The sequence below is a fragment of the Perognathus longimembris genome, chromosome 1 (assembly GCF_023159225.1).
Source record: "Perognathus longimembris pacificus isolate PPM17 chromosome 1, ASM2315922v1, whole genome shotgun sequence".
Taxonomy (NCBI): Eukaryota; Metazoa; Chordata; class Mammalia; order Rodentia; family Heteromyidae; genus Perognathus; species Perognathus longimembris.
In genome coordinates this window covers 141,748,248-141,772,827 of record NC_063161.1, presented here as the reverse complement: position 1 = coordinate 141,772,827, position 24,580 = coordinate 141,748,248, and the positions used below count along the sequence as shown (strand labels likewise).

The 24,580-nt window shown below is 42.2% G+C and overlaps 2 protein-coding genes across 3 annotated transcripts in view; one reads left to right on the top strand and one right to left on the bottom strand.

Moving 5' to 3' along the window:
• Palm2akap2 (PALM2 and AKAP2 fusion) overlaps positions 1 to 24,580 on the bottom strand; it is a 287,889-nt gene that overhangs the window by 231,655 nt on the left and 31,654 nt on the right.
• LOC125346345 (histone H3.3A-like) lies at positions 3,571 to 7,570 on the top strand. 2 transcript variants are annotated; one of them, XM_048338831.1, is made up of 2 exons: positions 3,571 to 3,586; positions 6,849 to 7,570. In XM_048338831.1, exon 2 carries the CDS (start codon positions 6,851 to 6,853, stop codon positions 7,259 to 7,261), a length of 411 nt encoding a protein of 136 aa, XP_048194788.1. In that variant the 5' UTR covers positions 3,571 to 3,586; positions 6,849 to 6,850; the 3' UTR covers positions 7,262 to 7,570. The 2 variants fall into 2 exon arrangements, with proteins under 2 accessions (XP_048194788.1, XP_048194780.1); XM_048338823.1 differs by lacking the exon at positions 3,571 to 3,586 and having other exon boundaries at positions 6,748 to 7,570.

Genomic DNA, 24,580 nt, shown 5'->3' with positions numbered 1-24,580 from the left:
TGCTATGTGTTGACCAACACCACTACGCAGCAAGATCCAAATAATAACCTTGGAAAGATGTTTTGGCCTGCGAGATGTAAAAGCCAGGCACAGGTCTGAGTGCCAATACTCATCACAACCTTAGGAAGTAGCTTCTATGACCCCCACTTTACTGATGAGGACACTGAGGCACAGAGAAGCTGAGAACTTGTCCAAAGGACCCAGTGCTGAATAAGAGGACTCAATTTTAAAAGATTTCAGATATGTTGATATGTGGCAGAAAATTCTTATAAAACTCAGATTTGCTGTGAGGATCTCAACTACATGCTTCTATCCTTTCCATCTTTCTTGAGTCCCCCTTGCTTGCTAGCTTGATTTAACCACATTAGAGAATCCCTTCCACACAAAAAAGGGACTGATCCCTGCTTCAAAAATACAAGCCTTGTGGGGCACAGTAACTCATACCTGGAATTCTAGCAATGAGAGGGGCTGAGATAGAGGGACTGAGTCCTAAGGCCAGCCAGGGCAATAAAACGTCCACATGACTTGACCAGTGGCTGAATATTGGAGGCATAGGCCTGTCATCCCAGAGATGCTGGAAAGCATATATAGGAGGATTGCAGTGTAGGACAGACAGAGCATAAAATCAAGATCTTAGCTAAAAAAAAAATAGCTAGTGCAAAAAAGAGCCCAAAGAGTGATTCAGTTGGTGCAGTGCCTGTCTAGCAAGTGTGAGGCCCTGAGTTCAAATCCCGGTACCATTAACAAACACACAAACGATAATCCTAGCATATGAGTGTGACTCTCTTTGGCTTCCTCCTCTTCCACCTTTGCCACAGGAGCAGTGACCTGACATGGGGACTCTCCTGGGTTTGTCTTATGTCCTCCCCCCAAAGCAACAGTCATCAGATTTATTTTTGAGTTTGTAATAGTCCAGGAAAAACGACAGTCCTACCCAAGCCTAGTTAACCTGAGTTCTGTCATGGGAGAGGCAGGGCAGGAGGCAGGAGGGCAGAGATCAGGGCCAAGGCTGGCTCAGAACAGAATGATGCTTTCCTGGGCCACGATTCTCTCTTGCTTGGAAAATGAATCGTCTTGATTCATGGATGCAGTCTCAGGCAAGATTTAAGACTTCTGGCTGCTAATGCCATGTAAGTGGTACCCTGACCCCATTACTTCTAATGCCTGGTTTCTGTTCTCACCCAGTTCCTGCCATGCATGATCCAGTATGCTACCTCCACCCCTTGACCTTAATTCCTCCGACAATATGTAACTCTCCAAGGCCATAAAGATCACCTGATGGACATTAAAAAGCACTATGCCAGCCCAGAGTTCTTCATCTTACTGGTCTAGCACTGGAGGTTGCAAATGCTTCCAGGTAGTTTCAATGTCAACCAAGGGCCAAAGTCCTTGTGGGGCATGCGGCCATGTCATGTTCCTAGCTGATAAGCATCTGCTATTGCTCATGAATATCTGAGCTCTTTGGCCACCAGTCAAAATTAAGTTATTTGGCAAATTTTGAAAGAAGCACCTGCATTGGGCCTGTCAAACCATTAGTCTTCTGGCGAAATCCTGGCTCTGTGGCTTTTCCAAGTCTGGGTCTCTGCAACAGGTATATGGGATTCCAAACAGCACACAGCTTATCCTGGGGCTTTCAGGGCTACTGCTGCCTTTTCTTTTCCAGTATTTCCCATCTTCATCCCTCCTAGGTTGTCTCGTCTAGGATTAGACCACCAGTTTCTACCCAGGTCAGAGGAGGGTGGGGGCTGGATCCAGAACCACAGGCAACACCACAAACCAAATCTGGCTTAAACAGAAGCAAAGATGTTTTGGGCCTCACACATTCATTTCAGTGTCTCATTCTACACATCATTTCATAACTAAGAAGGAAAATATTTCATAAAAGTCCATTGTCCCTGTGCCAACCTTGATGAATGATGACTCCTGAGAGCTGAGAAAGAGCTCTACGTCTGATCTGAGGTCCTCAGTACTGGCCTGTGGCCACACCACTCCAATCCTGACCTGTGTGGCCACACTGCCTCTTCCTTTGCTGGCTTTCACACTCCCTTGTGCATCGTTTGTCAGGACATATCACTGGATTTTATGTGATATGTCAGGACATATCACCCAGATAGCCCAGAGTGCTCTCTGCATCCCATCATCCCTAATTTAATTACATATTCAGAAGCCTTTCTTCAAATATGGTCACATTCACTTCACAGGTACAGGAATTTGACATAGACTTTTTTTTCTGGAAGAGAGAAAGCATTTTTCTTCCCCTTTCCCCCCCTTTTTGCCACCACAAACAGGTGTTACTGGCAGCCACCTCCTCCTGGCCACGGCTCTGGTGGAACCGAATGTCATGTGTCTGGTTAGATCATCAACCGTGGAGGGCTTGTGGAAAATGGAATTTGTCCAGATGATGATCAAATGGCGTCCTATAAACTGAAACAGAGAAGGCATGCCTGAAGTTTAGTGTGCTACTGGGCTGATAAAGCAGCTGCAAAGGGTCAGCTTGGACCCCACTTATTCCACACTCCCAGGGAAAAGGAGGGAGTGAGGAATATGGAAAGGGAAGAGTATCACTGAATGTCAAAGGCACCTGGATTGTCAGATGTCATTTTATTTAAGTCTTATTGAACTCTAAAGAAACTAAGGCTCAGATGGTTTGAACACCCAGGCTCAGAGGGAGGAGTGGGTAGAACTGTTATTATTTGTACTCAGCAGTTTGGCTGTGAGCCCACAACCATGTTTTCTCCAAAGCCAATGTCTCAGTGATATAGGGTGTTAGGACAGGACCTGTACTCTTCCTTGTGTTTATAGACCAAACAACTTGGGGAAGGTCAATGAAGGGGATTTCTGTAAAAACCACAGTGGTCAGAGACATTGTATGATATTATATACTTGCCAAGGTGGCTGTCCTCACCACGGGGCCTTTTAGAACGATCTGAATAGCAGTTGTAACATCCTTCTGCCACTTCCTCCCCTTCCTGTAGAGGCAGGTCCCTTCATTTTGGTGCCAGGAGATTCTCTCCTGGCCTGAGCCTGGTGACCTTCCCTACCCACTTTGGACTTCCCTGATGCTACTCTGTCCCTCTAGTATCTGTACAGGACCCCAGAGAGACTGAGAGGGAGAGAACCTGCTGCCCGCGCTGGGTTGCCATTTCCTCCTCCTCCTTCCGGTCTCAGTTCCAAAGCCACCATGTAGACCCACCCAATCCAAAGCTGTCATCCTGCCCCCACACGGAGGCTGCTGCCCTATTACATCCATGTTAATTTTCTTCTCAGGTACATATCACCATCTGAAATTAGCTTATACGTCCAGTACTTTTTATCCATATCCTCTCTTTAGGATGGAACTTCCTGAATCTAGGCCCTTCAGTTATGCCCATTAATATGTCTGGTGCAGGGTAGCCATTCAATAAATAAACAAGTGAGTCACTGAACACAAACACACATCAGTAGGTTCAGTTTCCAGCAAGGATGCTGAACCCAGCTGGAGTTTTCTCTCTCTGAGGCTATGGATCAGGTCCCCACTGAGAGCTCAGCACACACTATTTCTTCAGTTTCTTGGAAAGCACACAGCTAAGTGGGTTTTCTCTTTTTCCTCATAATGCACAGCAAGTCCTAGCTTCTCCTGCTAGGGGACAGCCAGAATACACATGACCTCCGCCCACTGGGTGGGGGTGGGGGCGGGGGCGGCAAATACAGTGAGATGCTCTACAAGATTAGTCCTGTTGAGCCAATAAATTCTGAAAATCCCCACATCTAGTTAATAGCACAATTTTTAGCAAGCCAAGCACTCTTGCAGCCAGCTCAGAACACTTTAGGAAAATGACTGCTTTCTCTCACATTGTGAAGTATCTTAAGCTAACATTACGCCCAGGAGACGACCATTAGCTCCCTGAAACAATATTCTATCCGTACTCACACAATACACACGCAGAGAGAAACAAAGCAAAAGTCATTGGCCAGCAGAAACTAGGTTTTCCTTTTTCATTAGTGACCTGAAGGGGTCTCTTTGTAACTTTTCGGGGAGGATGAAGAGAAGGCAGAAATCCTACCACAGTCATGGTTACTTTCTTCTCAGATACTTAACACCATCTGAAGTTATCTAGCATACACATTTCCTGCTTTTTATCCATCTTCTGTCTTTAGAGTAAAATTTCCTGAATCCAGGCCCCTCTTTATGTCCATTAGGATCTACTTGCTAACAAGAGATCCCTGCAAATGGCTGGACAGGGAAGGAGTACTTCCCATACACATAGATACTTCATTCTGGTAGATGATACCTTCTTTCCACCACTTCAAAGTGCACGCGCACACACATGGCTTCCTATCATTTGATCTTGGAAGACAAAGATTCCCATCTGTGATTTTCCACAGCACAGGTGAGGCCTGATGGGAATGTGAATTGTGCGGGCTCCCCTCCTCATCTGTAAGTCCCTGGTAGGTGTTGGGGGCATCAGTGCTAGAGTCTCAAAGTACGCAGGTAACAGCAGACGGTTTGCAGAAGAGGCACATGTACAAATGTATGCAGGTATATGTGCAAACACACGTGTGCACATGAACATAAGCTTGCATTATCATTTTTGCAAATACATGTTTTGTTTTGAAATAATCAGATTTTTCACCAATGTGACAAGTGAACCTCTATGTATTCCCATCAGGTGGGAGGTTGAGGCAGGAGGATGGTGAGCTTCAGAACAACCTGAGTAGGATACAACATGAGATCCTGTCACCAAAAAAAAAAAAAAAAAAAGAGTGTCAAAGTCTGTGCAGAAAGTCCTCATGTGGCCCTTTCCAGCTTCCTGCAATGCTAATATTACAGGGTGCATTTGCCAAAACCAAGAAGGTAGCATTCAAACAATACTGTAACTAAATTATAGATTACATATTCTACAAATCCCACCCCCCCCCCCCACATATGTCCTTTTTTGTATTCCAGAATCCAATCCAGGGCACCACAGTGCATTTAGGCATTATCTATTTGGGGGGAGGTAAGGATAGTACTTCCCTTAGTTACTTAAAGCAATGGGTTCTGGGAAAAAGAAAGTGTCCCTCATACCAATGAGATAATGAGATTTCTTGCTTCTATCTTTCCTTTCATAAAATTTCTTAACCTATGTGTCAGTTTGCTTATCCATACAATGGAGCTAGTAGTAGACTTCGTTCATGTGCTTGCTGTACAAATTAAATGGAATGGTTCTGGAAAGTGCTTAGCAGAAGGCTGGGCAGACTACCTGCTAAATAAACACTAGCTACTGCAATTAGCTCTTATTAACAAGATGAACAGGCACATCTCCTGTTTTGAGTCATCAATCAATTAAAGGCCAACAACCATTTTAAGGAGTTACCCTCCAAATCTGAAAGACCAGTTTTTGTGTACAGCCAACCAAAGACTCAGGCCAGCAGCCTTTCTCCTTCTTGTCTGTGTCTGGCACTTAGCTGCCCAGGCTGTGACAGCCCCGTAGTTGTGGCTGAAGAGGGTTACTGATAGTTGGCCAGTTGGCATGTGCTCACCCCTACAAATGTCTGGAGCTCAGTATGAACAGCTGGGATGGGGCCAAGCTCTGGGTAGTGCTGCCAGTTAGCTTGAGATGCACCTTGTACCAGAAACCCAACCAACTGGCCTGTCTGCCACCGTCAGTGAGGAGGTTCACATATATACAGAGTGCACACAACACTTATTGAGCAACCACAGGCTGGACTCTACACAATTTCTTCCACACAGTTCTATCCATGAAATCAATGAATATATATTTATATACTTACACGTGTATGTATGCATACATATGTATGTATGTATGTATGTATGTATGTATGTATGTATGTATGTATGTATTTTGTCAGTTGTGGGGCTTGAACTCGGCCAAGGTGGTGTCCTTGAGCTCTTTTTGCTCAAGTGCTTTACCACTTGAGCCACAGCTCCATTTCCATCCTTGGAGATAAGAGTCTCATGAACTTTCCTGCCTGGACTAGCTTTGGACCACAATCTCCAGATCTCAGCCTCCAGAGTAGCTAGGATTACAAGTGTGAGCCACCAGTGCTTGAATCCATGAAATATTTTGACCACATACATTACATATACTGAGAGTAGATGTCTTTAAATTTTATTTATTTGTTTATTTATTTATTATTATTATTATTATTTTGGTGCCTGCCCTGGGGCCTGAATTCAGGGTGCCCAGGTACTGTCCCTGAGGTTTTGTTTTGTTTTGTTTTGTTTCCTTTCTCAAGGCTACCACTCTACCACTTGAGCAGTAGCTCTACTTTTGGGTTTTTTGGTAGTTAATTGGAGAGCAGTGTCTCACATACTTTCTTGACTGGGCTAGCTTTGAACCACAACCCTCAGATCTCATCCTACTGAGTATCTAGGACTACAGGAGTAAGCCATCAGTGTCTACACGTCTTTAAACAGTCTTCTTGATAATTTTGAGCTGCTTAGGTCAACTGTTGGTGGGGCTAGAGTTTGAATTCAGGGCCTTGTGTTTGCCATGCAAGTGCTTTGCCATTGGACCTACCTTCCTAGACCTTTTTGTTTTCATTATTTTTGAAATAGGGTCTCACTTTTTGTGTGTGTGCTGGTACTGGGGCTTGAACTCAAGGCATGGGTGCTGTTCCTTAACTTCTTTGCTCAAGGATTGCTGGCACTGTACCACTTGAGCCATAGTTTTACCTCCAGATTTTTGCTTGTTAATTGGAGATATGAGTCTTACAAACTTTCCTACTGGATTTTAAAAGTTATTCTCAGGGTGTTCGCATCAGCCGCCACCGCCGCGCCATCGCCGCTCTCCGACGCCAGCGCCGCCTCTCGTTCGCCGAGCTCCAGCCGAAGGAGAAGGGGGGTGAGTAAGGCCTCTCTTATACCATGGCTCGTACCAAGCAGATTGCCCGCAAGTCCACCGGTGGTAAAGCACCCAGGAAACAACTGGCAACAAAAGCCGCTCGCAAGTGTACGCCCTCCACTGGAGGGGTGAAGAAACCCCATCGTTACAGGCCTGGTACTGTGGCGCTTCGTGAAATTAGACACTACCAGAAGTCCACTGAACTTCTGATTCACAAGCTCTCTTTCCAGCCTGAGGTGAGAGAAATTGCTCAGGACTTCAAAACAGGTCTGCGCTTCCAGAGCGCAGCTATTGGTGCTTTGCAGGAGGCAAGTAAGGCCTACCTGGTTGGCCTTTTTGAAGATACCAATCTGTGTGCTATCCATGCCAAACGTGTAACAATTATGCCAAAAGATATCCAGCTAGCACGCCGCATACGTGGAGAACGTGCTTAAGAATCCATTTAAAATGGGAAGCATTTCATTCTCAAAGTTTCCCTCCTCCCCCTTTTCTTGTTATCAGTAGTTCTGAATGTTAGATTTTTTTTTCCCCCCATGGGGTCAAAAGGTACCTAAGTATATGATTGCCAGTGGAAAAATAGGGGACAGAAATCAGGTTATTGGCAGTTTTTTCCATTTTCATTTGTGTGTGAATTTTTAATATAACTGCGGGGATATAAAGCATTAATGCAAGTCAAAATGTTTCAGTGAACAAGTTTCAGCAGTTCAACTTTATAACAATTATAAATAAACCTGTTAAATTTTTCTGGAAAAAAAATATTCTCAGTTCTCAGCTTCCTGAGTAGCTTGGATTACAGAGGTGGGTCACTGGCGCTCAGGCTAAGGTTTTACTTTTGCTTGTTTGTTTCAATTGGTAGTGAAACTTGAACTCAAGGCCTGGGCATTGTCCCTGGGCTTTTCTGCTCAAGGCTAGTGCTCTACAACTTTGAGACACAGCTACACTTCTGGTTTTCTGGTGTTTAATTAGACATACGAGTTTCATTGACTTTGCTTCCTGGGCTGACTTCCAACTGTGATCCTCAGATTTCAGCTTCTTGAGTAGCTAGGATTAGGCACGAGCCACCAGTGCCTGACTTTGGTCTTCCTGCTCAAAGTGGACTGGACCACAATCATCCTATTTATAATACTTCTCATATAGCTAGCTAGGATAGCAGGTATGTGTTAGGCATTCCCAGATTTTTATTGATTGAGTTTGTAGTCTCATAGATTTCTTCAGTACTAACCAGCCTTGAACCAGGATCCTCCCAATCTCAGCATCTGCAGTAGCTAGGATTATAGGCATAGCCTCTGGCATCTTGCTGGTCTAGTTTCTACTTCTTTCTTATGTTACAGCAAGAGTCCTCTAGTCTAACTACTTTCATTGGTATTGACATCAATGAACTATTATACATGAAAATATCTCCAAAGTGAAAACAGCATATATTTTACTAACATGGAATACTGGTTTCTACTTATAGGTAAAGTATGAAACTTCTTCTTTTGGGCAGGGATGCTGGAGATGGAACCCAAAGCCTCATGCATGTTAGGCATTTACTCTACCACTGAGCTACACCCCCAGCCTTTAGAGTATATGAGAATTCTATCTAGGTATACACTGTATAATAACCAAATCAAGGTAATATATATTTCCATCCCTTCAAACAATCATGTTTGTCCTAGGAACTTATGTACCCTCCTAGTCATTTTGAAATACATTATAGATTCCTGTAGGCTAGAGTTACCTTTCTATGTACAGAAAACCAGAATGAATTTCTCTTCTACCTTATGATGTCCCTTAACAAAGATCTGCATGTTCCTTTCTCCTCTCTTCTACAGGCTTAGGAACCACCAACCCACAGTCTTCTATAAAACTGATTTTTTTATAGTTTTACTTTCCACAAGTAAGTGAGAACAAAAAGTTTCCAAATGAATCATGCTCAGGATTCTGGATGCTCCAAGGAGAAGTCCCACAGGTCTAGGTGGGCCTGCTGGGTAGACCTTAGGAGGAAGAATGGTCAGTTGTGATCACAGTCCTTGGCAACTCCTTCCTTATGCTTTGAGATCCATTACTGGAGGGACTCCTCGGCTGCACTGTGGACTCTGTGCTCACATTCACACCATGTCTAGACTGTCTTTGTGAACTCTGGGTCACTGTGGTGCTGAATGTGGCAGGTGGTCAGTACCTAGCAGGGAACCTGATTTTAAAAGGTGATTCAGACACACACGAAAGGAGGAAGGGTTAGCAAATGTACTCATTATACTGAACGTAGTTTATATAAAAACAGAACTTGAGGGTAGAGATGGGAGGGGAAGTAATGGGGGAGACTGACAGAAGGGGTGACATTGATCAAAATGCATTGCACTCATTACCTGACTATGGAATTGTAACTTCTTGTACAATTAATTAATTTTTTTTTTCAAAAAAGGTGATTTAGTGGGATAGGCTCCAGGCTGAGCAAACGACAAAGCACCTGTCCTGCACAGAGATGAAAGGAAGCCAAAGGGCTAGAGTTTGGATTTGCTAGTGCATACTGGGGTGGTTTGATTAGGAAGAAGGAAATGGGGCTGGCTATGTCTGATGAATTTTCTGGATCAGAAACCTGTATTTTTGCGAATATCTTTTAAGGTGCCTGGTTTTGGGGTTTTTAAGGCATGGAAATTAAATTAGAAATGCAATTACTAGGTGTTTTTTCCTTAATGTTCAGAGTGTTTCTTTTGAAAATGGCCATCAGCCTCAGGCTGTTTAGTAAGAAACTAACTGGGGGTTTGGCTCAATGTGAGACTGCAAGCCTCACATGCCCAGGGCTCTGGGTTTGATCCCTAGAACCACAAATATAAATAAATCAGTAAATAAATACCCCCCTGAAAAGACAGGAAATCTGTCCTTCTTAAGTCTAGGGATATACAAAATAAAGCATTTTTGAAAAGTGATATTAATGCATCTCTCAAGACCAAAGTGAAACGGTTCCAAGGACCCAACAGCTAACTCAATGGAGTGATCTGCGAGGCCAGCAGCGCACGTGTATGGATGTGGGCGACTCCTTCCTTGTTAGCTGGGTACAGTGATCATTATTTCCATTCTACAGAGGGAGAAACGGGTATTAGAAACGATCATGATCACATTAGTAAGTGACTGGGTGAGGATTTGAACTCTTATTAAGAGTTGCTAAGCCTGTGTAGTGAAAACTGCCCCAGGCACAAGGACCCTCATTTGACCCCTCTGGAGGACCAGAGTCCTTTACACTTGCACACACTTGCCAATTAGTGAGGTTTCCCTTGTCTCTAGAGAAAGCAGGTCACTGGAATTGGGATGAGATGGATGAATCTGTAACTCTCCTTTCCTTCCCCCTCCCCAGGAAGTATTTATACTTTGGCTTCTGGCTTAGATTTTAGAATACATAAGGCTAGATTGCTTCAAAAATAATTGGCTTTTAAAATTTAACTGACAGCTCAAGTTACCCAAACCAAGAAACTGTCAGGTCATTTTTTTTTTAATCAGAAGAAAAACACGCACCAAAATAAAAGGACTAATTCAGCAGTTAGAAAGAGTTACATTGACTTAAAGAGTTGGTTCATCATAGAAACACTGGCTATTTAAAGCTCTGTAAAGTTAGATATTCTCCAATGATCATTAAGGAATGCTAGACATGTTAGTTGTAAACTAAGAGTTAATTGCTACTGTAACTGCATCTGCCACTAGTTTTGAGGTGCCCTGGCAGTACCTGAGATTCAAACATGTCACTATTAAAGGGAGGGTTGTTTCTGCCATGTAGGATTATCCTGAGACTTAGATGTAGCACCCAATGTAACAGATTCTAAAAACCAGGCCTTCCCTCCCTCTCCCTTTTCTCCTTTGAGATCTTTCTTCTAAAAACGTTTAGAACCATGGGCTCAGTCAGTCTTTTTAGTTAATTAAATAAATACTCCATTTTCCTCAGTGAATGGAGCTCCTACTTGAGCTAATGTTACCCTTTCCTTTTTCTCAACAGCCCTTTGTTCCCTAGAGCTGAGGCCAGCAAGGGAGGCAGGAAAAGGCTTCTCTCAGACTAGCTTGGCAGTTGGACTAAGATCAGAGTTATAGGTCTAAATGTAGGTTTTGTTGATCAAACATCAGTACCACTTTCTAGTTTGGTGAACTGGCCCAACCTCCCTGCCGTCCTATGATTCCCTATTCGTATCAACAACTGTGTCCAAAGCCTGTCAACTCTAGGGTCTTTCTGGACAATGAATTCTGTGTCTAAACGTTCAGTTTCCATTCATTGTATAATGTAAAACTCAGCTATAATAAACATCACCCTAGAGAAAACTTTGAAATGTTCACACAGCAAACAACACAGTTTCACAAGAAATCTGCACAGTCCCCTTTTTCTATACAGACCAGGGCATCATTTCTTGATTGGAAAATTAGATTAAAAAAAAAAAGCTAGATTGTGTTTAGGAGCCATGAAGCATGAAACACATACCTGCATCTTCAAACACTAAAACCATCAAAAGAGACGGAAAACATTTTCTGCAAATTCATAAGCCTCCCATTTCACATTCACTTGCAGCATACTCACGAAGAACCAGCCACATTGGTTAAGCATTCTTGTCTTTGTTTTTTGTTGATTTCTCTCACGGAATTCACTTCTGCTAAATATCTAACTGATCAAATTCTGAGTTAAAGCTTATTTTGTACTCATTGTTTTCACACAAAAAATGCATGACTGAGTTTTTGGTAAGTGAATGGGATGGCCAAGTCTGACTAGTTTATCTCAGTCCTGAGAGCTTACTGGAGATACTGAAAATTGCATGGGATGACCTCAAAAGATGCTGTGGCCACGAGAGGATGTGTAGACCTGACTAAGAGAGAAACACACACACACACACACACACACACACACACACACACACACACACACATTGGATAGACAGACAGGCAGACACACACACAGAGAAGACAGAAAAGATGAACTATTGCAGCATGGAAGATTTTTTTTGTGTTTAAGAAATCTTTTATACTTTCTCATCTCAGAACTTTGTGGCGTATGAAGAACTTAGAAACTTCTGTTGCTATCCTCTGTCCTCTATTCATGGGGAGCCAGACAGTCCCAAGATTCCCCCATTACATTTGCCACAAGCAGCACTTATTTATGTGGCCTTTGTTCCATACTTCTGGAGATACAAAAGAAGAAGTGGTTCTCTCTGAGGCCCTCACAATCTAGGATAGGAAGGCAGGGGAGGAAATAAGAGCAGTACTGAATGCTAGGGGTAAATCAGGACACACTTGGATAGAAGGCAAAGGGTGGGCTCTGTGGCATGGGAACTGTTATAAGAGATGAAACAACACCGCATGTGCTCTCCAGACCAACAGAGAAGTAAGAGACTCTCTCGGGAAAGAGAGCCTCCTTTAGCCAACTGTAGAGAATTTCCACTATATTAAAAAATCCTTACATAAATGGCGTTTCCTCTATATGCCAGTTAGTAGCTGTGAACAAGAGCTAAACACAAAGCAAATGCATATGAAACCAAGAAAGCATTGTTAAATGAGTCAAATTTCTCCTACCTCACCTGATAATTTATGAAAAAAAAGGCCCATTCACAGAAAATTCCTAACACCTCATCATCACATTATTGCCTCTTGGCAAGGCTGTTTCAAGATCCATTTTCTAATTATAATAATTTGGGCTTATTTTTTAGGTCTGTTTCTAAAAAGTAACTTTATTCCCTGCTATTATTAGATTCAGATGCTATTATTCTTGCCTTTCCAGAGGATCAGAAGACATGAACTCATTCTCTCATCGCAATGTCACAACACTCATCATCTCTTATGTAAAGCCAAAATGCATGAGTCTGTATGAACTTATCTTTTTATGAAATGTATCTCCTTTTGTGAAATAGGAAGACTCACTATCTCTGACACAGCTAGATCCCAATAAACAGTGTGTCATACACCTATCATTTCTGTATATTACAGCCCGCCAGAAGGAAGTAGAAGCTGGACAGAGGAGCATGCTACCACTTACAAATCATCATGAACTCACATGAATGGACCACTTATTTGTGTTGTCAATAAATCACTGGCTGACTCCCAATGTGCAGAACAGAACTAGAAAAATACAGCACGGGTTCAGACAGCGTCCTGCATAGACTAGTCCTGAGAAAAAACATATGCCCACTCCATATTTGGCCATGATTTCAAAGAATTTCTAGAAATAGACTCTACTTCCATCAAGTTACACTTAGGAGATTAGAGTGTGAAGGATGAAATATCCTTATTACTTAAGAGATAGCATAGTAAATATGATCATATAAAACGATGCTTATCAAAATGAATTCCAAGAAATGGAAACAAAAGGATTTTTTTATTGTACCAATTGATTTTCTTTTTTTTGTCACTGTTTTTTATTTCAGTACCCTTTGTCTTGTAAGTAAGTGTATCTGATTTGGGGAGGGGAAGGGGAAGCACAGAAATGGTGGGACAAAGGATGAATCAATTCAGCAGTGGTACTCACTAGATACTGTGTTGGAAATGAAAAATAAACTATACAACTTGGGGAAGAGGGGAGTTAGGAGGGGGAAAACTGGGAGAAAATGAGAGAGGGAATGACACTGTCCCAAAAGAAATGTACCTGACACGTAACTGTAATCCCTCTGTACATCACCTTTACAATGAAAGTTTAAAAAAAAAACAAATAAAGGAATAAGTTGTCATGATAAAGTAAAATAAAGAAACAGACAAATACAGATGCTAAGAAGAGAAACAGCAATGCTTGGTGATCTACTTCAAATCCCCTGAATTCTCTGACTCCAGTTTGTTTCTAAACTTTAGAATCCAGGTAACATTAGACCGCAGAAGCCTGAAGTGAGGGTGGAAGGAAATAACCTGCAGGTAGACAAGTACCAGGTATAGGTGGTTCTACTCTTGTTCAACATGGATGAAATATTCAGATGTTTCTCACCATGTTCAACATGGATGAAGTATTCAGATGTTTCTTACAATGTTGGTCTAATTTATCATCTAATCTCAAGGGCAGAACTGCTTCTCTATTTTTCTACTTAAACTGAAGCTTTAAAATGCCATTGGGCTGACAATACAGTGCTCCAGCCGTAGGTGGTGAATCTCCACAGTCCCATTTCCCTGTGCAGCATTCGAATGAGTTCTAGCCAATGAAATGAAGCCAAGTCTGCTGGGAGAGAATGGGTTTTTGTTTAACAGATCATCATGAAGTCTAGCAACTTAAAATCCTTTTCTTGTTGTGCACTGTTTCTTTTTCTTTGTTTATTTTCATTTTTTGAGACAAGGTCTTTCTACGTGAACTATCCTGGAATTGGTTATGTAGCCCTCGTTGGATTTGAACTTGTGATCCTTCTGCCTCAGTTTCCCATATGCTGGGATTACCAACACTCAAGTAGAGTACTGGGGTGTGAACTCAAGGTCTCATGCTTGCTAGTCAGACGTTTTACAATTTGAGCTATGCTCCCAGCCCTTTTTATTCTAGTTATTTTTCGGGTCTTAATTTTCTTGCTCAGGCCAACCTGAACCATTCTTCTCCTACATTATGCTAAGAGGACAGGTGCATGTCACCACACCCAACTTTTTTGTTGTTGTTGAAAAGAGGTTCCTTGAACTCCCCCCCCCCCGCCGTCCCCCAGGCTGTCCACAAACCACAATCATCCTGATCCCTACCTCCAAAACTGCTAGTGTTACAGATGTGAACCACTGATAAGACACTTCTGATGTCCAGCCAGGGGTGAGAATTCTTTTTTTATTTTTATTTTTATTTTTTTTGCCAGTTCTGGGCCTTGGACTCAGGGCTTGACCACTGTCCCTGGCTTCTTTTTGCTCAAGGCTAGCGCTCTGCCGCTTGAGTCACAGCGCCACTTCTGGCCATTTTCTGTATATGTGATGCTGGGGAATCGAACCCAGGGCTTCAAGTATACGAGGCAAGCGCTCTTGCCACTAGGCCATATCCCCAGCCCAGGGGTGAGAATTCTTGTCCAGTGGCTCTCATACTTCTTTGCTCATTACCCATTTGGGGTATTCTATGTCCCACCTACTCCTTTGTCTTTGGACATTCTATGTACATGCAAGCCACTTACAGAAGCTTTATTGAAGAATAACAGCTAGCCTTTTCAGTAGAACAGTTCTTGGACTAATTAGAGTCTAATTAGAGTAATATGCCAATTTGAGTTCAGAAGACTCTTCATATCTCACTTAGCAGGTTACTCTAGCAACCTGTAATAAGTAAAAGCTAGTATTTCATGGGTTGTTGGTTGTTCATCAAAGCAAGGACTTGTATTTTTTTTAATCTCAGTTTATAATCAATCAAGAATTGCTGCGCTAGAATGCAATCATACTGTTCTGAATCAATTATGCCAATATATAAATGATGTGAAAAACCATGAGTTCTCCAATCCCCAACAGAAATATCAGGCAGGATTGCCAGACTTACTCTCCCTTCCGGCCCTATTTCTACTGTCAAGCAATTTTTCTTCTCACAAATATTCCCATCAGAAGGAAAAGGAGGGGAGGAAAGAAGATGGGAAATAAGCACATTCTTTAATGAAATAGAGGAAGCAATCCAGAAATTCATATGGAACAATAAAAGACCTAGAATAGCAAAAACACTCCTAAGCAGAAAGAACAGTGCTGGAGGAATTACAATACCCAACTTCAAGCTGTATTATAAAGCTATAGTAATAAAAACAGCTTGGTATTGGCACCGGAACAGGCCTGAAGACCAATGGAACAGAATTGAAGACCCAGAATTAAACCCACAGAACTATGCCTACTTAATCTTTGATAAAGGAGCTAAAACAATAGTATGGAAGAAAGATAGCCTCTTTAACAAGTGGTGCTGGCAAAACTGGCTCAACACATGCAACAAACTAAAACTAGATCCTTATATATCACCCTGCACCAAAATCAATTCCAAATGGATTAAAGACCTTGAAATCAAAACAGGCACCCTGAAGACACTAAAGGAAGGAGTAGGAGAAACACTTGGGCTCCTTGGCACAGGACAGAACTTCCTTAACAAAGACCCTGAAAGGCTACAAATCAAAGAAAGGTTGGACAAATGGGATTGCATCAAACTCCAGAGCTTCTGCACGGCAAAGGACATAGCTCTCAAGATAAACAGAAAGCCCACAGACTGGGAGAAAATCTTTACCGGACATTCAACAGACAAAGGCCTCATCTCTAAAATATATGCAGAACTAAAAAAATTACCTTCTTCCAAAACAAAACTGCAAAGAACCAACAGCCCCCTCATCAAGTGGGCTAAAGACTTACAAAGAAACTTCTCTGATGAGGAAATGAGAATGGCCAATAGACATATGAAAAAATGCTCTACATCACTGGCCATAAAGGAAATGCAAATCAAAACAACATTGAGATTCCATCTCACCCCAGCAAGAATGTCATATATCAAGAAAACTAATAATAACAATTGTTGGAGGGGATGTGGCCAAAAGGGAACCCTACTTCATTGTTGGTGGGAATGTAAACTGGTTCAGCCACTCTGGCAAGCAGTATGGAGATTCCTCAGAAGGCTCAATATAGAACTCCCCTATGACCCAGCAGCCCCACTGTTGGGTATCTATCCAAAAGACCACAAACAAAATCACAGTATTGCCACCAGCACAACAATGTTCATCGCAGCACAATTTGTCATAGCGAGAAGCTGGAACCAACCCAGATGCCCCTCCATAGATGAATGGATCAGGAAAATGTGGTACATTTACACAATGGAATTTTATGCCTCTATCAGAAAGAATGACATTGTTCCATTTGTAAGGAAATGGAAGGACTTGGAAAAAGTTATACTAAGTGAAGTGAGCCAGACCCAAAGAAACATGGACTCTATGGCCTCCCTTATTGGGAATAATTAGTACAGGTTTAGGCAAGCCATAGCAGAGCATCACAAGGCCCAATAGCTATACCCTTAGGAACACATAAGATGATGCTAAGTGAAATGAACTCCATGATATGGAAACAAGTGATATATCACAGTTATAACTACTTTCAACGTCCTATGTGAATGTGTAGTTTCTATTATTGATGATGTTTTGTATCACCTTCCTATGTTTGTACCTACACTATCTCTGTAATCTTATCTGAGTATATTGGAAACCGTGTTTACTGGTATTGGAAGTAGGAAATTCAAAGGGAATACCAAATTCGAGAGACACGGGGTAAAAAAAGAGAAATAACTACAAAAGCAATACTTGCAAAACTGTTTGGTGTAAGTGAACTGAACAACTGGGCGGGGGGGAGGGAAGGAGGGGAGGGAGGGGGGCATGAGGGACAAGGCAACAAACAGTACAAGAAATGTATCCAACGCCCAACGTATGATACTGTAACCTCTCTGTACGTCAGTTTGAAAATAAAAATTTGAGAAAAAAAAAAAAAAGACAAAAAAAAAAAAAAAAAAAGAAACACAAACTGGGCTGGGAATATGGCTTAGTGGCAAGAGTGCTTGCCTCCTATACATGAAACCCTGGGTTCAATACCTCAGCACCACAGATATAGAAAAGGCCAGAAGGGCGCTGTGGCTCAAGTGGCAGAGTGCTGGCCTTAAGCAAAAAGAAGCCAAGGACAGTGCTCAGGCCCTGAGTTGAAGGCCTAGGACTGGCAAAAAAAAAAAAAAAAAGAAAAAGAAACACAACCTTTTTCTTTCTAGAGACACTTCAGTGCTTTCCTGATGCACATTGGCTTCTGATTGTGTGAGAGAGCCCTGTACCCTAATAGTAACTCCCTCTCCCTTTTACCTTGAGCTAGCTCAGACTGGGTTCTATTTCTCAGAATCTGACTCCTCACTAATACATTTCTCATGTCCCATGCAGCCATGAGTCTGGTGTTCCTTTACCCTTCAAATCTGATTAGCTGATTAGCAGAGGATGAACAAAAGAAAGGCTCACAAACCTTGAAGGAAAAACATTTACTTATAAAAAAAACTCTTTTTTTTTCAATTAAAAAAAGTATAATGTCTTTGGTCCCGAAGTGCCTATTATGATCAGTGGAATCTGAAGCATTTACTGGTTTGACAGGAGATCATTCTACAAAGATCCCTCTGAGACTGGTGAGGTAATGTCCTGAAAGAAGATAAACTGGGGCTGCAGGCCTGAAGTGGACACAGGAAGGCTCCCTGTTTCATGGAGCCCCCAGTCCACTACTAATCAGAGAACACAGAGGAAGCATCACTGATAACTTGTTGGCGTCTTACAGCAGCCTACATCTATTCTAGAATCTTTTCTTCCATATCGTGAAGCCTGTGATGGCAAAGCCATACCTTTTTCTTTCCCATGAACAATGCAGGAGACAGTACACAGAAGTCTCAGGCAAGTCCTAGAGGCTCAGTTACAAAATGTCTGTGGAGAGAGGGCATGGTTTATTCACTTAACCAGATTATGTAGGACTGTTCATTCACTCGGCCATTCAAGGACAATTATTAAGCATCTGCTCTTCAGACTGAGGTGCCAGGTGGCCCCCACTGTGGGTTGAACCTGGTGCCACCTGGCACCTTGCAAGGCTGCCGCCTCCACTGATGGTGACAGATAGTGCCCCATATGGGGAGAGGGAGGTGCTTTAAAAATGATTTGAAATTGAGGAGAATGAAATGAACTCACGTGTTAGACTGACATTGGGACACTGTATTATAGCTAAGAGGTTTGGGGATGGCCGGGAAACAGCCAAGGCAGCATACTCTGAAGTCAATGAGTTCCAGCAGACTGCAGTAATGGAAACACCCAGCAGTTGTGACAGCTGCCCCAGGACACTGCATTTCACTAATGAAAGCCAGGTTACAAAGCACTGGCAGACACGGGAAAAGGCCAGATCTGCCTTCCTGACTCCTTCCTGCATACAAGGAATACAATGTGGGAGGGAGATCTGGGCCTTCTTAAGTGTGGATACAGGATTTGCTCATGAGAAAGAACTCAAATGCCTGAGGCCCAATGCCAATGATAAGTCCCTCTAGTCACTGCCTGGAGCTGGTGTAAAGAGGTGTAAACGTGACTAACTTATGATTTTAATCATGTAAATAATATGTAAATACAATTGAGGTATTAAAAATACCATTGGTCAAAAGACAAGAGTTCCTTTTCGCCACCCCAGCTAAACATCATGGCAGTACTGAAGCTTGAACTCCAATCCCAGTGCTTGCCAGACCGGTGCTCAAGCCCTATTTTTTTTTTTTTTTTTGCCAGTCCTGGGCTTGAACTCAGGGCCTGAGCACTGTCCCTGGCTTTTTTTTTCCCCACAAGGCTAGCACTCTGCCACTTGAGCCACAGTGCCACTTCTGGCCATTTTCTATTTATGTGGTGCTGGGGAATCGAACCCAGGGCTTCATGTATACGAGGCAAGCACTCTTGCCACTAGGCCATATTCCCAGCCCTCAAGCCCTAATTTTTGTCCATTAACTTTTTATTTGTTTTTAATTTCTTTTAAAATTATTTTAAAATGGCTGTACAAAGGGGTTTCAAGTTAACATGCCCATTTATGCATGCAATATATCTTGATCCATGTTATCCCTTCCCTCATCCTTTGCTCATTGTTTTTGCCATAAGGTGAATTTAGACTACTCTGAAGAGAGGAAAAGAGACAGACTGACTCTTGTAGAAGACAGCACTCAAATTTCAATGACATACCTTAGCCTACCAACTTTAGGGGTCCATGGATAACTGATGGCTTATTTTCAAAGTATGATAAAAAGAGTATCAAGGGGCTGGGGATATAGCCTAGTGGCAAGAGTGCCTGCCTCGGATACATGAGGCCCTAGGTTCGTTTCCCCAGCACCACATATACAGAAAACGGCCAGAAGCGGCGCTGTGGCTCAAGTGGCAGAGTGCTAGCCTTGAGCGGGAAGAAGCCAGGGACAGTGCTCAGGCCCTGAGTCTAAGGCCCAGGACTGGCCAAAAAAAAAAAAAAAGAGTATCAAAACCATACATGCCTTACTATTTTGAGGTTTTACATTTGAAACATAGTAGGGTTGATTTTCCTCTTTTTTATCCTTTTATTAAACACAAGTACAGAAATCACAATAAAATGTTTAGCTAAATGAGTTCTCGTGAGGCAAACAGCTAGATAACCATCACCCAGTTGCCAATAAATAGAACTTGCCAGCCACTAACAGAGAAACCTCCAAATGTTCTTATGCCAACTTCAACACCTACCACTCTGTTCCAAATAACCACAACCTCGGTTTTCATATTATGAATTTCTATTGCCCTTGTGGCTAGAAGATGTTGTGGTTCAAAGTCATTATTTGCACCATTAAAAGATGACATAGTAAACAAAATTCTTGAGAGGCTTATTTATACCTTGGCTGTTTTATTGCTACCCACATTTAAGAAACACATTTATTACTGTGTTTGTTGATACCTTACCTCATTCCCCCCAAAAATTTGCGAGGTGAACGCATGCTAAAGATCTTATTCCACTAGGGGGCGCCACATCCATATGTTCTCAGCTGGGAGGACAACATGGCTTACTTACCCAATGTATTTCTATGGGTAAAGTGGGAAATCCCTTTAATAACTTCTGTACCTTGTTGCATATAACAAAAAGGCTCGCTAGCTTAAATTCAATCCCCAAAGGTTTCCAGGAGTCCTGGTGAGTGACAGGTTCCAAGACTAAACCTTTATTTTAACTACTACTTTTCCACCAACACCAAAGTCCATGAAATTGAGGGAGGGGGTCTAAGAGTATTTGGAACAGACAAAAGGGCCCTGTTCCCAAGCCTAAATGAAATACAGCTGGTTTACAGCTGTACTACCTTCTTCTCTGCATATCAAGTCACAGAGTGGAATGGAACTTTCAACAGTAACTATTACAATGTTAAGGAATTTTGAGCATCCCTGTGGGATCTGAGGCCACCAACTATTCGCTTTCTGAATTCCATTTTTCGACCCATATACACTCTACAGTTCACCAGAGAGGAACATTCACAAGCCTCAATTATCTACTTTTATCCTACTGTGTTTTTTTTTTGTTGTTGTTTTTCAGATTGAAAAAAATTGAGAATAGAGAGCTATGAAGATACTGCAACTCTTTTAATTTAAGAAGTTTGACTTAAAAAATTAAATTTGCTACCTCTGTGATTCAATGTTATTTATATTTCTCTGATCTAACAATTCAGCATAAGAGGCAGGCTCAGATGCCAAGCATGTGTTAAGAGAGAACACACAGAGTATCACAAACACGGGGTACTCCTAACTCCAAGATGGCTTCCCACAGGCCCAAAAGACCATCAACTGTGCCCCAGTATCAGCCAAAACAGCCTCAGAAGTGCCAACTGGAATGGCCCCACAACTCAAGCAGCCACTGCCATCTAAATTTGAAACAAGGCTTTATAAGCTTAGTTTTGTGGCACATGGCATTTTATTCCTATCATTTTATGTGGCTAAAATTTATTCCCTTAAGTACTAACTTACTGATTTGGAAAATTCAATAGGAGTGAATAAACCTGGCGAAATACAGCTGAGCATAGATTATATCCCATCATTTTCTGGGTTTGATTTAGAAAGTATTGGTACCACTCCCAGGCTAATTGGTAGGCGCCTCTGTTTCAGACTTGATACAATGTTGAGAATATGATCCCTTAGGTCAGACACTATCAGGATCAGGAAGTGGGTTTCACCATTTTCTTACTTTCTAATGTCACTTCCTGGCTATGACTCCTCTGCCCTTCATATGCTCCCTAGTTTTCCATCTCCTCAACTCTGTCACCATCTGATCTTCTGATCACTCTTGCATATCCATGGATGACTTCATTCCTTGGCTTCCAGTATCCACATGAAATCCCACCATTATCCCGGATGACTTCAGTGTTGGTATGTGTGATTCATCTAACTCTTATTTCCACAGTTCCTGACAACTTCATTTCTAATGACTTCTCTCCACTCCCCTCAACCATACCCAGGACCCAAATCCAGCCTTATCACAAGTGTGAGATGCTACCGATAATGGCCCAAACCCCAACCACAGCATCTCCTCCTTCCTCATCTTCGTTGACTTGTCCTTGCCACACCTACTTCTAGATATTATCAAGCCCTATCATTTCCAATCTCCTCTACTTTTCTCCTAGGTCACTGTAACTGTCCTATCTTCCCCTTCAACTTGTTTCATCTATGATCACGTGAACCATCAGTTCCAAACACTGTCTTCCTATGTTCTCACAACCTTGCTTCTTCATCATTTGGCTATCCCCATCTGACAAAATCCTACATTAGAGTTAAACCAACCTCATTTCACACAACTGAGCCTTACCTAAGGAAAATGCTCCTATAATCTGTGTTGTTCAATCTCTGCCAGACTCTGAACACAGCCAAGGAAATTTTGTGTGCATTCTCCTTTTAATTCTCTAGTTTCAATAGAAGCCCATGCTTAGCATACATAAGAATTCAACCCATTTTCAAATGTTTGTATATAAAGGACAACTACCACTGCTTTGAATTCTATCACTTCATAACTTTTCGGGGCCTCTATATCATTATTTATGCTTCCACTCACCTATAGATTTCACTTTTTAATTCCCCCCTGATTCTTTTATTTAAGAATTTGGACTTTTAAAAAACAAAACAATCCACATAAATCATACGCCCTCTCTAGATGAAGTCTTGCCTTTCTTTCCTTCACAGTCACACACCAACGAAGACTAAGACCTTACTTCATGTCAGCACAACTACCCTCTTACCACTTCACTACACTTGCTTTTCCATTCTTCCTCAAGTTGCCAATGACCTTCTAGTTGGTATGCTCAATGGACACTTTCCAGAAGTGCAACTGCCAACAGGAGCACTTGGCACCTTGCATCACTCTGTCCTCGAAAAGTTCTTTCATCTTTACCAATTACCTTCTTCTGCCTGTGATTCCCCTCTCTGGCTGCCCTCATGCCTTAAATATGAGTCACTAGATTGGCTTTACGTTCTGCATTCTCCCCTTGAGCAGCTACATTCAGATCCATGGCTGTAATTACTGTTCAGCACAGGTCACCCTAGAGAATTTCCTACCTGTATGTCTGTTTGCCTCCCATGCACCTCACATGTACATTTCCAAAGGCATCATGATATCAACATATTCAAACTAGACCCATCACCTTTCCCCCAACTATGCTTCTCTTCCTGTATCCAACATCGATCTCTCTTTTACCTATTGTAGATCAACTTCATTTCTCCACCCCTTTGCCATTTATTAAATTCATACTGAGATCTACCAAGTCAACGTCTTGCTCATCCCCATCTCCACAGCCTGCATCTCCTTCAGGCCAACAGGACTCCATTTTTCTGTCAGTATAAAAATGACTATATCTGATCCTTTCTTGCCTAATTCAAATTACTTTTGATACTACAGTGGAATTCTCTTCAAAACAGCATGAGTGATTAGACCACATTCTCATTACCAACAGAATAAAATCCACACTCTCCTTAGCACGAATCTATCTCACGAGTCTACTGCAAGGCCCTAGTCTATCTCTCCACCATCCTTGCTTACCATTCTTAATCTCAGACCTCGAGTTTCAGAAACCTGCTTATAGCCTAATGGTTGATGGGTGAACTTTGGTGTCAGATAAACATGTTCAAAATCAACCTGCCACTTATCAGTTTATGACCATGAATAAGATAAACTTCCGAGAGCACTAACTACATGCTTCTCTCTCCGAGTATACAATGACCCACACTGCCTTGTAAATCCTCTTTACTATTCCATTTTTTCCTCACAGGAAGGTCCTTAAGCTCCTAGTACACATAGACCTTCAATGCTTATTCTGCATATGAGTAAATAAGAAGAATGAACGCATCTTCCATGGACAGGAAGCTCATCTCTGCCTAAGGCCATATATGGTATCCTTGATTATTCATTAACAACCTTCTTCAAATGGACTATCCAGAACATTAGGATTATTGCACAACCACATTCAGGCTTATGTAGTGTGTTCAGGCCTCTGTTTTGATTTTTCTAGATATTCCTGATATATGAAGGATGAAGTATAGCAATGCAGTAGAAGCATGCAGATTGCTAGGTAATGGTCCAAGTGTGCACTCTGGGTCATCACTCATAGTGCTCATCCACTATGTCCTAGTGTGGAACTGGAAGCTTTGTGATATTCTCACAAAGGAACTCCGACCTCCCCCCACTACAGCGTGCTGGGAGTTAAGAGAATCAGTCAAGTCAGCCCATTAGCAGCATTCACACAAATCCCAAGGGAAAAACTAAGCTCAAGGTCAACTACAAGGCCAAGAGTGTAGAACCTGGAAAGGATAAGCTGGCAGGAGAGTAAGTTGGGAACAAGCAAGGATCTCAGGAGATTCCCATGAATCATCTTGGGGGTGACCATACTGATTTTTACATATTGGGGTGCAGAGTGTGCTGTGTCACCATGCTATGTAGACTTGATATAGAAATGATGAGAAGAGTTGGCTCCTAGTTCTCCCTAGGATTCATGGGCCTCTTAAAGGTCTGGGATGCCCCTGAAGAGCTCTCATAACTCTGGGCCACCCTGAATGGCTGCTAATCATGTAAGAGAGACTGAAAACAATCATCTAAGTCAGGACCTATAACGTACCTTCTCTTCCTACCATTCCCCTACTCTATCTCCTTAAGGCAAGGGTAGAATCGGAGGGAAGTACTGTCCTCATGTTATTAGCTATCAGAAAGCAGCGCTCAGCAGTGAACCAAGAATTATTCACCAAGAACATGGCAACCAGAGGCTGCTAGGCACTGCTGGCAATTGGCGTTGAAATCTGACTATTTATCCTAAAGATGTGATTTACACATCTCACTGGGTGTTT

Excerpts from the sequence above, each read along its gene's own strand:
- LOC125346345 (XM_048338831.1), top strand. The coding sequence starts at position 6,851 with ATGGCTCGTACCAAGCAGATTGCCCGCAAGTCCACCGGTGGTAAAGCA.